Source organism: Colletotrichum phormii (genome assembly GCF_030913505.1).
Source record: "Colletotrichum phormii strain CBS 102054 chromosome Unknown BDP81scaffold_3, whole genome shotgun sequence".
Lineage (NCBI taxonomy): Eukaryota > Fungi > Ascomycota > Sordariomycetes > Glomerellales > Glomerellaceae > Colletotrichum > Colletotrichum phormii.
The window spans coordinates 1,457,933-1,470,755 of NW_026851445.1; the positions used below are offsets into that span (position 1 = coordinate 1,457,933).

A 12,823-nucleotide genomic window follows, 5' to 3' on the forward strand; every position below is an offset into this window, starting at 1 on the left:
GGGGGCGATGTACCATTATCGATTTCACACAACTGCAACTTCATAAGGACGGCGTTTAAGGGGCTTGTTAGGGTTCTGTCATAGAACGGCGCGTGACTGGCTGTTGAAGAGTGCCGCCTCACATCCAAAGGGTAGCTCAAGATGCCGACAGGTGATGCCAGTCCGCTGGCGATGAGGATTGCGGCCGGACTGAGTTTGCACCTGAGATGGCAAGGCGGCTAGTTATACAACATCAATTCACGCAATGCCGAGTGGTACATATTACACATTCATCTCGTTTGTCTGAGTCTGACATCTATATACTGCCTGTTATCCTGCGGCTAGATCACTTGCCCACTCCCTCACGTACATCAAAAGAGCCCAGAGTGCTTTGCCATCTGCGGCAATGCTCGTTTCTCCGATGGAATCAACACCATCTAGCCCGGCAGCCCAGAGGACACTGCGTCCCACCGTCCACCGGGCAAGAGCTCCCAGCGTGGCGAGCAAGGTGGCAACTCCGTAGCCGCAGTCCAGCAAAATACGAAGGGCCTCGACGTTATTTGCTACTACGGCCCACCCCAACGACCGAGCGGCAGCTGGGACATCGTACTGCCATATGACCATGAGGATCGGGAATAGCTTGGTCGAGGACGAGACAAGGAGTGCGGTCGAGACGGAATTCGGACGCGAATATCGGGGCAAGATGTTGAAAAAGTTCAGCGGAGAGAACTTGGACGAAGTCAGGAAGCGAATGCTCATGTGGAAGGCAAATGTCGACAAAGCGCAAAGGATTACTGCCGGAGCGTTAGTTCTTCACTTGAGGCACGCCCCTACGTCTCGCATTATACGTACAGAAGAAGAAGTATTGGGACACAATAGACTGCTGTGCCAAGCTGCCCAGGTTGGCACCTTCGCCCCGGGCAGAGATGGGCACCGTCTGCTTCTCAATGCGCGCCCATGTCAAGTAAACGTCGAATAGTAGCAATAGGATGCCGAGTCGTACGATGGATGACTGCGCAGGAAAACCCGTCAGCAAAGGTCTTGATCTTGGAAGTAGACAGGTGACGCAAATCTCTATGACTTACATCAAAACGGTCGTCATCCTTCATCAAGGTATTGTGCAACAGGTGACGATAGACCTGGGGTTTGATCAAGACGAGATCGATGAACAGCACCACGAAATCGTGCTCGACGTATTTGTCGCAAAAGTGACCGCAGTTTCTGCAAACGGTCAGACGAATGTTGTGACCACTCGACTTGTCGTCAGCGTTGGAGTATTTGGTCCATAGTGTCTTGACCGGATGGCGGCACTCGATACAAATCGGCATCGCAAGCTGGGGGGGTTCAGGGTCGAAAGACGTCGCCAGGGGATGAATCGTTCGGCATGGGTAACTGCGGTAATGGGTTGTTGCTCGCTACTGGATCTCGTTCGACTGTATGCGACTATCGAGATTGGCGATTGCGACGTGTGGCATGGTCGTGGCCGTCTACACCGGAGCTTTTCTGCGCTGCGCCAGAACCTGGATTCCAGCTTCGTACTTGGAGTTCTGCAATATGGGGAAAAAAGAGGTACCTGTCGCGACCGCGAACTCGCACAAAGTGTTTTGAGTGGGGCCGCTGGGAGCCGGGCGGAGCGTCGAGTCGGAGGAGTGGAATGGCCGTGCACGGTTCATGCTCTCACCCGGCGGAGGGGCAGTAAGGTACCTACGAAGTCCAAGAGGGGCGAATTGATTACTGCAGGTGGTGGGCGAGCCCGCGAACATGACTCTCCAGGAGTCCCAGGCTTGCCAGATCTCTCCAGTAATTAGGACTGACAGTCATATCCTTTTTCCCCATTGTCCGCCCCCACCACCGCTGGGAACTCATGTCCGTATAGCCCGCTACATCGGGACCTCAAACAGCCCAGGCCTCAAGCGAATTGGGGGATTGCAGGAATGCCACCTGTTCTGTCCCCACTGGGAGGACCGCTAATCATTTCAGTACGGATAGGACAGGGAGCCACAAGCAATCCTCGGTACCTAACTTAGGTACCTACATTACCTAAGTACCTCGAGCCACGAGGTTCGGAAGTACCTTTCAGAGAGTTCTCGGTGCGTGATTGTGTCGTCTTTGGCGGCTGGCCAAGGGTCCCTTCAAGTCCCTTGGCAAACCCTGGTCCACATCCCTCGACGGGCCCCAGTGCAACCCGCCGCCTCAGCACCGCAATGGGAGGACACTTAACCCAGTGGAGAGGTGCCCATATCGCATACGCACATACGTACATACGCACATACAGTACCGGTACGCTCCCGCTGCCACCACCCACGGTCGGTCGCCATCCTACCACCACTTCCCACTGCTGCTTGTCACTGCTTGCTTGCTTGCTACTACTGCATACGCTAAAGAAAGGTACACCTCCACGGTTCCAATTGTCCATCCATTCGGCCATCTTACATCACTTCCATCACTTCCATCCATTCATTCATCACCCGACCAAAGACTACTGCACCTGCTCCTCCCTTCGCCTCAGCTGCCCTACTCTTCGAGATACACGCGAGAGCGACACTCTGACATACCCTGTGAACCTAATCCGCCTCGACCGAAACACATACTTTATCGCCCGCTCCTTCGAACTCCCCACCGCTCCCAACCTTCTGTGCGTCCTACTCCGAAGTCGCCCACGGCGCCGACCACCCAGATCGCCTACTACCGTCTTCCAAGCGACCGAATACTGTCGATGATCGAAGCCACGCGCTGATGCCCTCCCTTTCAACTGCCTACCACCCAAGCGACGAGGTGGGCGGCCTGGCTCCATCATGGCAGATTCCTTAAACCCGGCTGGGTCGACATCACACATGTCTTCTTCGGCCCTCATGCCAGCACGTCATGATGCCGAAGCCCGCCCACGCAACCGGCGACTCATCAGCACTGTAGAGGAATCCTCCACGGCCGGAGGGCCCTTGGACAGGCTTTCGGCCTCCTTCTCTGCCTTACGTTCACCAAGCCGCGAGCCAAGCCCCATGCCTTCCGGCCACTTATCCCGAGATGCCTCCAAGTCTGGTGCTCGAAGTGCATCCTCCGCCGCCCGCCGAAACAACACCGCACCAAACTCGGCCAGTTTCCTCGATACCACATGGTCGCAAGGCTGGGCTTCTATTCAGGGGCTTGCTTCTTCCATCTTGTCTGGTGGAAGTGTCCACGATGCGGGCTACGAGTCAGATCACCGGGAAGGGAGACGGACGAACATCAATCCGTTGAAAAGAGATTACTCTACCCCGCCACGAAAGGCTCCCAAAGACTGGGGTCCCGCGCCGCCGCCCAGTAATCGGCCTGCTCAGAGAGACATTGCGGCAGGCTCTCTCGCAGAAAGAGATGCTGCCCTCAAGGCAGCCCGGACAGCGAGCGTTTTGGAAAGTCACGACGGAGTTAATGGAGGCCTCGATGTGTCGGGCAAGTATAAGAAGAGGAACTCGGACGAAATCGCCAGGGACGCACCACAGGAAGAAGAGGTCCAAGATCAACTCGTGTATATACACCATGTGCAACCAACTGACACCTATGCCGGCATAGTGCTCAAGTACAGGTGCCGCGAAGACGCATTCAGAAAGGCAAACGGCCTGTGGTCTAGAGACATACTGGTGCGCAAGTGGCTTGCCATACCAGTAGATGCATGCGAAGTCAAAGGTCGCCCCTGCGAGCCGCCTTCGCACGAGGGGCAAAATGTCGACTTGCTCGCTCCAACACCGGAACTTCGAAGCGCTCATGGATGGGGTAAGCAGACCTCGGCACAACCGCAACAAGTCGACTTCTTCAGTCTGCCGGCTCAAAACGGCTCAGCGTCTCGACTCTCCAACAACGAAGACCAGGAGGAGCCTCCTTGGTCTCACGTTCGATGGGTTACACTGGATTCTGTTCCCAAACCAGTTGAGATCGCCCGCGTGTCGAGCAAAACAATTGGGTACTTCCCTCCACGACGGAAGAAGAGCATCCGAAGCACCTCAAGCATATCGACGCCGAGACACTCTCTCGATGCCGCGGCAATTACAGCTGGCCTCACAGAAAGTCCCGAGCAAGTCGGCAGGCCATCATCGCGGCGCCAGAGCAACTTGAGTAGTCGGCCAAACCTCCCCGGCACTCCAGGGCGATCAACTCCGGCATCGTCGAGAAGCAGGATGGGCAGTGATGCGGGCGATACGCGGCCAGCATGGATGAGGAGGCCCGGAGGTGTGGGCTCTATGGGGCGAAGTGTACGAGCACCTGGTCCGGAGAAAGATTATCTCAACTCCTGGGCGAAGAAGCACCTCCCTGGAATCGCCATCGACGAGTCTCTGCCATCGATATCCGTCATGGGGTCAGAGACTGCAAACTTTGGATTTCGGCCGGGTTCCAGCAGTGGCATTGTGGAGAGTCCGTTTGACGAGGGACAGGATCTGTCAGCGACGTCCCGACAAGGCTCTGGCTTAGACCGCGCAGCAGCATCAGTGGAGACGTGGCTTCGAGGCGCTTTTGCAAAGTCTCCGGGCACGCCTACCTTGGGGTCCCGAAGCCGTCAAGTAGATGATCTAGATCTCATCGAGTTGACTGATACAAACAGCGACGATGGAAGGTTGCCCATGCCAGCAAGCAGCGGAGTGACCAGCACAGGCTTGCTCGACGCTGCGCCAATGACGGTTGGATCTAGTGCGAGGAGCGATGGAGAGGGAGCTGTCTTGAGACGAGGCTTGAGCAACACCGGAGCAGCAGCAAAGGGCAAGAAGTCGGACTGAAAGAGTTCGCTCAAAACAAGTCTGCGTCATCTGCTGTCGAAAGGGGAAGAGTTGGAACTAGGGACTACAAATGGGTGGTGCTCTTTGAACAAAGACTCTGCAGGAAACACACCCTGTGATTCAAATTCACAAGGAGAAGACCCCTGCGAGGTATACGGGCGATGGAAAGGTATCGGACTCGTATTGAAGTGATTGCGCATTACACAGGCGTTAGCGGGCATTGAAGGAAGGGCAGATAGAAGGGGGGCAGGCACAGTGAGTGCGCCGGTCAGGGGGTTGGCGTTCAACCTTCTGAGCCCACCACCAGTAACCCCCCCTCTTCCATCTTTGTTTACAACTTTTTTTATTTTCAAACATTAGACTTGGAAGCAGTAGAAGATGGGGGCTGTATACAACCCGACTTTGGCGGCGGGCAACTGAAGGGGGGGGGGGGGGGGGGGTCGTTGACGAGGTTTCTTCTCGAGCGAGGAGGTGGAAAAGGGCGAAAGACACCAAATTTTGTCAGCTTCTAGAAACCACCGACCCGGTCTTTGGCTATACAGTATCATTCAATCCCCAGCCAGCTTTTCCCAAATACCACAATGCTTGAAATCTTTCATTGGCGGCCATGATTTCAGGTATCGACTTCTACGTGGACTCTTTGGACTCTACGTGAAATGGTCTGTTTCCTTGGAGTTCGTACCCGAAGGTTGATAGAGCTGAGCGAGCATGTCTCAAAATGAGAGGTTGAGATTGGAATCTGTTCAGTTGGCTGGCCATATCATATGAAAGGCCTTTCTTCATTCACAAGAGTGTGAGATACACGCTTGTATAGCATGTCTTCATCGCAACATAATGCTTGCTCGTCTTTCAAACTTTGAAGCAACGACTTGGATTGAAGAATTGGTATGCATTGATTGCTTAGGTCACTCGCCCAGGAATGTCCCGACTTTTCCCACACATGCTACTAAGTAAATACGAAGCTCCCGTGACGAGATGGTATCATTTGGCGATACATCCGCTATGCACCTTCCCGCCATGTGCAAGTCGTAAGTCAACCTTGATTGCAAATACTATGGATATGGCCAATGGAATATGCGCAAAATCGCCCTACTGCTCACTCTACTGGGGCCCCAACCCCAGATCGAGGTTCATGCTAGCCAGGTCGCCGTTGTTAATGCCGAAAAATTGGAACCTAAGCACAATGATGTCAGCTCTCTGCAGCGTTCTCATAGAACTACTAGGGCGCATCCACTTACCAATCTTCAACATTGAGCGTGTTTGGGACAGGTTGCCCTTGAGCAGATCCTGTACTCCAGCTGTCACTTGGGCTTTGTCCGTCCGGCATCAAGCCGTCAAAGTTCGCCGTCCAGAGATTGCTGTTGAGGCTGCTATTGTTGTTGGAGCTCTGTCCTTGCCCATGTGCCTGTTGTTGCTGCTGCGGTTGCTGCTGCTGGAAACCTTGCATGCCAGACCCAAGGAGGTTGGCGCCTTGTTGAGGGCTTCCACTCAACCCTTGTTTGGTGGGGCCCCGTGCTTGGAACTGAGTGCTTTGCGCCGCTAGACCATGGGACGTGTTTTGATTCTGCAGTTGCGCCATGAGGCCCGCATCTAGGCCTTGGTGATTCGGTGGCGGAGGCGACATGTGTGGGAATGCTGGCATACTTGCGCTATCTGGGAAAAGCTGGTCGGGCTGGAAGTTTTCCCACAAAGACTGAGAAATATTGGGTGAGTTACGTGTAACAAGATAGAGGTCTGGTGGCGTGGCCGGCACTGAGAATGAAGGGTTGAAGGGTGTCGCTGGTCTGGTCTGTGGCCTAGAGGAGGTTCCGCCCATGAACGTGTCTGCGTTCTGTCTCGCATTGGGTGATGTGATCGGTGGCGGCATCGTCTGCTGATTAGGGCCTCCATCGCCCTTCATATGGCTGGGAGTCTGCGGGCGTGATCTTTCGTAGGACTCTTGAGGTGTTGGAGTATTGACGCTGAAGTCGATCGCCATGTCATCGTACTTCCTCTTGGCGACATCCTGCGGGCGTTGTTGCTGCTCCAGCTGGGCCAGCGCCTGTTGCGCTTTCCTATGCCTCTTGCCCGCAGCCTTCTGCAGCCGTTCCTCGAGTACTTTGTTTCCTATGATGGACTCGAACAAGGTGTACACCATCTTTCCTACCAACCAAACTCGCGACACTTCCTTGAGGGCCTGCATACATGTTCGTAACCTGTCCTGGGTCACCTGCTGAATCGATGGGACCGGTGACCGCATTTGGTAGACGTGCATGATCAGGGCCGAGAACAAGCTGTAAACAACAAACGCCGGACAGAATCGAAGTTCGCCGTGCGCTGCCAAGTTCTCGATGATGGAGGTAATCATAGCCGCGGCTTGGAACGCAATATTTCGTGAAGGATATGGAGAATCGTCGGGGAAACGACTGCCTCCATTCGGCGGCATGTGAGCTCTATGTAAGAGGCACAGTGTGGTGTAGTAATTCGAGTGCAGCAGGGCTGACCAAAAGTGATGCCGGGCAACCTCCCAGTACACGATCTTCGGACAGTTTTGGAGCCAGTCGGCCAGAGCCATATCGCTATGGGTCAAGTCGATGGCGTTTCTCTGTCGTCCTTTGGAAGCTACCGAGTACTGCTGAGACAGCACTAGGCCCATGATCTCGCAAAGTTTGACGTACTGCATGAAGAACTGTACGTGTATGGGATCCGGGGGGTACTCGCTGTTGCGATCGCCATCGTCCTCGATAAAGTCATCCTCCGTGAGCATCTCGACATCAGAGTCATCGAGGTTGATGTGCACTGGCCGGCCGAGAGCAACGGCAACGGACCTATCTCGTGTGAACAGAGTCCACCAGATCCGTTTCCACAGCCTCTTGTCGGAACGGCTGAGTTGTGACTGCTCAACACTTCGATGCATTCCGGAACCCTGAGCGACGATGGTGGCGACTCGACTCCAGTAGAACACGTTCTTGGTCACATCTTCAGGTCCTTCCCAGTACCATCCCATCAACAGTAATGACTGCACAATGGTCACCCGATCGTCCTCGTAGTTGGCATCGTAGAGTGCCTTCGCCCTTTTGTAGAAGGTCAGGGCAGCGGGCGTCGTCGAACCGTTGGCGTCCATCAGCTGCGGGTTTGTGCAGACTCTCGAGCCGGCCAGCAGCACAGCCTGCAGTAACAAAAGGGACGGCGGGTTCTTGGGATCGCGGTACTGCCGCATGAAGCGGGTACGGTTGATGACCGGAACGATCGGATGGATCCATTTGAAATAGGAATCGATGAGTTCGTCGCATAGGGACCTCGGCGGTAGTAGGAAGGCACCGCGCTGGTGCAGGATATCGATTTCGACATTGTCCAGCTCGGTCAGTCGGGCCCTGGAGCCCCTGACATTTTCGGGCAGAGGATAGTGGACTACATCTGAAGAGCCTTGTCGGTCATGGACAAGTAAGGTCAGATTGGACGACTCTCCTAGGTACGCGACCCTGCCGGCATCCGTTATAGGGGCTCTTGTGAACTTTGGTTTCATCACCAGGTTGAGATAAGTGCCACTGTCGACCTCCTCCTTTCGGGCTTGCAACTCGGTGTAGGTGGACGACGGCGTGCCATCCGTGGTGTGATAGACAGCAGGTGTCCGCGGCGGGAAGGTCCCAGGTCCTGGCGCAGGAACACTGGGAGCTCTCGGTGAACGCTCTTCAGCATTATCTCCCTTCTCGCTGGAGCACACCTCAGTTAGCCCATGATTGGGAGCATGTGTAAACGGCGAAGCTGAGGCAGACCTGTCCGAGTCCTTATTCGTTCCGGCATTCGTAGTCTTCTTGCGCTTAGGGGTCGGAATGCGACATTCTATCTGGAAGGCTACGCAGTTCGTGCAGGGAACGCCGAGGCTCGCGGCGTCGCATCGTACCTAGACAACATGTTAGATGAAGAGGTTTGGCGAAAAGTGTCGATCGGAGGAGGGGGCAGGTGCCAATCGGTTGTGGTTGGGAATCGGCCGAGTCGGAAGTTCAATCGTCCACGACAGAGAGCACTCAAGTAGAAAGGAAAAAAAAAACTATTCGTACCTTGCGGGCGTGACATGTCTGTACAATACAAGGTTAGCTTTAATTCGGATCAAGGAAGGTCTACGAGAGGTGGGCGTGAGATCTCGCAGGGCAGCATTGCACCAGTAGAGCGCAACGCAGCGCCGCGGCGCGAGTAGCGATACCTCGGCACAAAGTGGGCAGAGGGGCCACGGAATGGCGGGCGCGACAAAACATAAAGGTGTGAGACTACGTACCTCGCAAGCTCTGGAAGCTCGTTGCCTATTCGAATCAAAATTATATTAGCACACAGGTTGCATCTGCCATTGATTGGAAGATGGCTATTGAAAGAATTCGACGGGGTTCAGGTTGGTGGTGAGGGACGAACCTGCGAAAACTCAAGTGGTTCGCGGCGGCGGCGGCAGCAGCAGCAGCAGCAGCAGCAGCAGCAGAGCTACCCTGAGCGTTGGGACTCGTACCAGCGGGATTGGAAGAGGTTCCTTGGGCCTGTGATGGCGACTCGGACTTTTGTGGTGATTGTTGCTGGTTGAGCTGCTGCTGCTGCTGCTGCTGGGCCGAAAGGTCGGACGTCGACATATCGACATCCATGGGCAACCGTGGAGCGTGAGCTGCGACGGAGTCGTGAGGGTAGTGGTGAAGAGGGTCGTCGACGAATTTCTCGGGTCGACTAGTAATAGGAGGAGGGCGAGTGGGAGGGAACAGGTGTGGCAGCGGCCGAGTCACTGGCTCTGGTGGCCCAGGCGCAACAACGTCTGGCTCTGGCGCTGGCTCTGGATGTGGTGTTGGTGGTGCTGGTACTGAGACTGAGACTGGGATGGAGGGAGGCAGCGGAGCCTGGTGATTATGGTGGTGGTGGTTGTGGTGGTGGCTGGTCTGGCCGGCTGGGTACGGGGAGTGGGAGTGAGAGTGGTAGTGGTGTTGGTGTTGGTCTTGGTGGTGGTGGCCTGTTGCTGACGCTGGTAAGGCTTCTGGTACTTCTTCTGGTGCTTCTGATGTGTGTGAGGATTGTTCAGGTGGCGTGGGTGCGGGTGCGGGTACGTGTGCGGGTGCGGATGCGGACGCGGGTGGAGGGGGGGTGAAGTCAGCGACAAGGAGTGGTGGGAGTGGGAGTGGGAGTGGGCAAATGGTGTTTCCCCTGATGCCGGTGATGGTGCTGGTGCTGGTGCCGGTGCTGATGCTGATGGGAAGAGGATGGGCCGGCGGGACGTGGAACTGGAGGCGGTGGAGCTGCTGGGGCTGGAGATTGATGAGATGGAATTCGGAAAATGCACGTCTGCCGACGCTCCTGTTACTCCTGATGATGTTGCTCCTGTAATTGCTGAAGTTGTCGCTGGTATTGTGGATGATCCCAAAAGAGAAAATGATGGGTCAATAGTAGGTCCGGAACCTAACACAGGTTGAGGTCCAGGAAGGTGCAATGCAAACGTGGGGACCTCTATAACTCCTGCCTCTCTTCCTTCTTCTTCATCTACTCCTCCTGCACTGCTGCTTATATCCGGTAATGTACCCGTATCAAACAACAACTGATGTTGCCCCGTCTGTTCTTCTTCTTCTTGTCTCTGCTGCGGCTGATGAAATGGGAAGGGCACTGACGTTGGATTGGACTCGCTTTGTTGCCGTAGACCGGCAATCGCGTTGTAATTGTTCTCTGTCAGAATCCCAGATTCGGCCGCGTCAACCTGAGCCGCTGCAAGGTCAATGTCACCGTCGATGCCGAGGTCAAGGCTGAAGGTCAAGTTCAGGTCCAGGTCGCGGCTGACGTGATGGTCGAGGCTGTGCTTTCGAACCTCGCTGTCGGCGTCTTTGCCCAATTCTGGAAAACTGATGTCTTGTTTTGCTTCTTCTTCGAATCCAAAGTAGTTTTGCTGTGGTAGATATTCGCTTTGTTGATAATGTTGATGGGTTTCCTGTTGCTGCCGTTGCTGCGTCAATAGCACAACTCCGGGGAACTCAATGTCGCCGTCCTCTTCAAGATTCGGCACACTTGGCCACTGGAGCACAGCCATCCAATTTCGGCCTCAGGAGATGGTTGACCTCCTGCCCTCGTGTGGATGTTTATGCTTTGTCCGGCGTGTCTTGCTGTTGTGTAACTCGGATAATAAGCTGCCGTGTACAACGGTCAGTACTTGATCGTGCTGGTTTTCTTTGCGCAGTATAGAAGATATCATCTGCCTGCTCAGATTCTAAACTGCTTTTGGAAAGAAGAAGAAGAAGAGATGTGCAAAAGAATAAAGACAGGAAATGGCACTGCAGTTCAACAACGATGACAACCACCGCGAAGGGCGACTCTGGACCAGTCGCGTACCTTTCAAGTAACCTACAACATGACATACCAAGAACGATATCCCTACAGAGCTGGAGCTGCTGTCATGTACGTTGGTCTAGGACCCTGTTTTCCTACTCAGATACCCTGCGGTCTTTTTTTTTTTTTTGTTTTTTTTTTTTGTTTTTGTTTTTTGTGGACGCTACTGAGGTAAATTTCTTGGTCTGAAGATCGAACAGAGTTGTCGCCTGTAGGTTTGAAGCTCGGCCGATGACGGGATATCAGAGATCGGGGAATCAGAAACCAAATCAAGTCGTGCCGCGCCCAGATTCCCGCTGCATCTGCCGGTTTGCCGCTTCTCGCGTTCCTTGTTGAGCAAAGGCCCCTCTTCACATTACTGGTCTGTTCACCAGCATAGACAGAAAAGGCAATCAGCTTTAGTTTTACAGCATCGAGCCCTTGGCGTTTCTATCGCTTGCTGTCGTCTAGCTCCCGGGTTCAACGTTGTATGCGACCCACTGTTGTGGTATGTGGTGATGATGCGCTGCCTTTCTCTCAACGTTGACTCGTTGCTTCTTGATGTCTCGCAATCGGCTCCCGTGTAAGTAAGGTAAGCTCGACTGCCCTTGTCCCGGGACGATCTGCCTTGTGTCCGTACCACAAGTAAAGCAAAGAGTTGTAAGGCTAGGTAGCACGGAGGGAGGTCCGGCTAGTCGTCTGGTCCCAGCTTCGTTTTCTCAGATATCGGATCCAGTTGTGGCTCGACGTGTTCCCACTTAGATGACCGCAGCGGGCCTAAAACATGTGTTCTCTTGCGCTTCGTTCCTTGGTAACCTGCGGCTATGCTTGCTTTTGAGGCTTGGGTGTTTTGGTCCCAGACAATGTACGCGTGAACGGGAGCGAGCCATCTTCTGTTATAGACATCCGAGATGATAACTGGAGTCTGGAAGAAAGGATCCGGCTAACCTGAGCTGACACCAATTCGGTAATACCAAGCCCCCAGGTACAACGCATAAAAAGAATCACACCGTCTCCGTCCTTGCCTTAGCATGTAGTTTCTGCGTGACCAGTGTCCCAAGGCCAGGTTTCGCCTCTGCCGCCGCCGCCAATGGTTTAGCTTGATGGTCCCCTTGGCCGTTGACGCCGAGATTATGGTCTCGTGGGTGAGTGTGGCAGCCTCGACGGAGTGTGTACCCAAGGCCGGTGGAATGGAGCGAGAGAAAAAGCCACAAACGTTTACGGGGCAAGCATGTGAGACTTTTCAAACGGTGCTGCTCAGTGCTCGTAGGATCGTAGCCCCTCCCCCGCCAACGTCTTTTTGGACCCGGGTTCCGGCGAAGACGGATGATCGTGTGCCATGGCCAGCACCAATGTCCATATGTGGGATACGTAGAATACACGTAGGGGTTACAAGTGAGGCAGCCGGACATGAAGCAGTGTTTGTTGCCGCAGGTGGCAGTCATTCAGAATTCAACCAACGCCACTGGTCGAACAGTCATGCGCCAATCCATGTTGGGAATGAAGGAGACTGAGGAAAGTGAATCCACTCCTTCCGCTCCTCCCCGGCCATCCCTTTCGAATCTGATTCTTTTAGCCCTCCTCGGACCGGGTAGGCATGGGTGTACGAAGTATGGGTGGTGAAGGGCTTGGGCTTGGGCTTGGGGTGAGGCTGGGCGTAACCCGCTGGATCTGGGGTAAAAGAGATGGAATTGGACGTGATGGACGGGGAATGGACTGCTGAGGGTGCGGGTTACGGGATTGTGGTTGCAGAAGACCCCCCCAGGCAAGCCCAGGCTCACGGCAAGGGAAGGCAGGGG

At 54.6% G+C, this 12,823-nt stretch overlaps 4 protein-coding genes across 4 annotated transcripts; 2 read left to right on the forward strand and 2 right to left on the reverse strand.

The window, feature by feature from the left end:
• Positions 1–176: 176 nt before the first annotated feature.
• On the reverse strand, positions 177–1,556 carry BDP81DRAFT_129654 (Arv1-like family protein). The gene is made up of 3 exons (XM_060581721.1): positions 1,065–1,556; positions 832–991; positions 177–773 (listed from the first exon to the last, which is right to left on the reverse strand). Exons 1-3 carry the CDS (start codon positions 1,305–1,307, stop codon positions 310–312), a joined length of 867 nt encoding a protein of 288 aa, XP_060449827.1. The 5' UTR covers positions 1,308–1,556; the 3' UTR covers positions 177–309.
• Positions 1,557–2,774: 1,218 nt separating this feature from the next.
• Positions 2,775–4,724, forward strand: BDP81DRAFT_458066 (LysM domain-containing protein; the record flags this gene model as incomplete). Its single annotated transcript, XM_060593363.1, has 1 exon — positions 2,775–4,724. One exon carries the CDS (start codon positions 2,775–2,777, stop codon positions 4,722–4,724), a length of 1,950 nt encoding a protein of 649 aa, XP_060449828.1.
• Positions 4,725–5,621: 897 nt separating this feature from the next.
• BDP81DRAFT_129670 (fungal-specific transcription factor domain-containing protein) lies at positions 5,622–9,632 on the reverse strand. The gene is made up of 7 exons (XM_060581722.1): positions 9,111–9,632; positions 8,980–9,004; positions 8,765–8,782; positions 8,480–8,607; positions 6,288–8,416; positions 5,963–6,125; positions 5,622–5,898 (listed from the first exon to the last, which is right to left on the reverse strand). Exons 1-7 carry the CDS (start codon positions 9,329–9,331, stop codon positions 5,826–5,828), a joined length of 2,757 nt encoding a protein of 918 aa, XP_060449829.1. The 5' UTR covers positions 9,332–9,632; the 3' UTR covers positions 5,622–5,825.
• A 524-nt stretch (positions 9,633–10,156) lies between these two features.
• On the forward strand, positions 10,157–10,785 carry BDP81DRAFT_418330 (uncharacterized protein). The gene has a single exon (XM_060589696.1). The coding sequence runs from the start codon at positions 10,245–10,247 to the stop codon at positions 10,470–10,472; it is 228 nt and encodes a 75-aa protein (XP_060449830.1). The 5' UTR covers positions 10,157–10,244; the 3' UTR covers positions 10,473–10,785.
• The last annotated feature ends 2,038 nt before the right edge of the window (positions 10,786–12,823 follow it).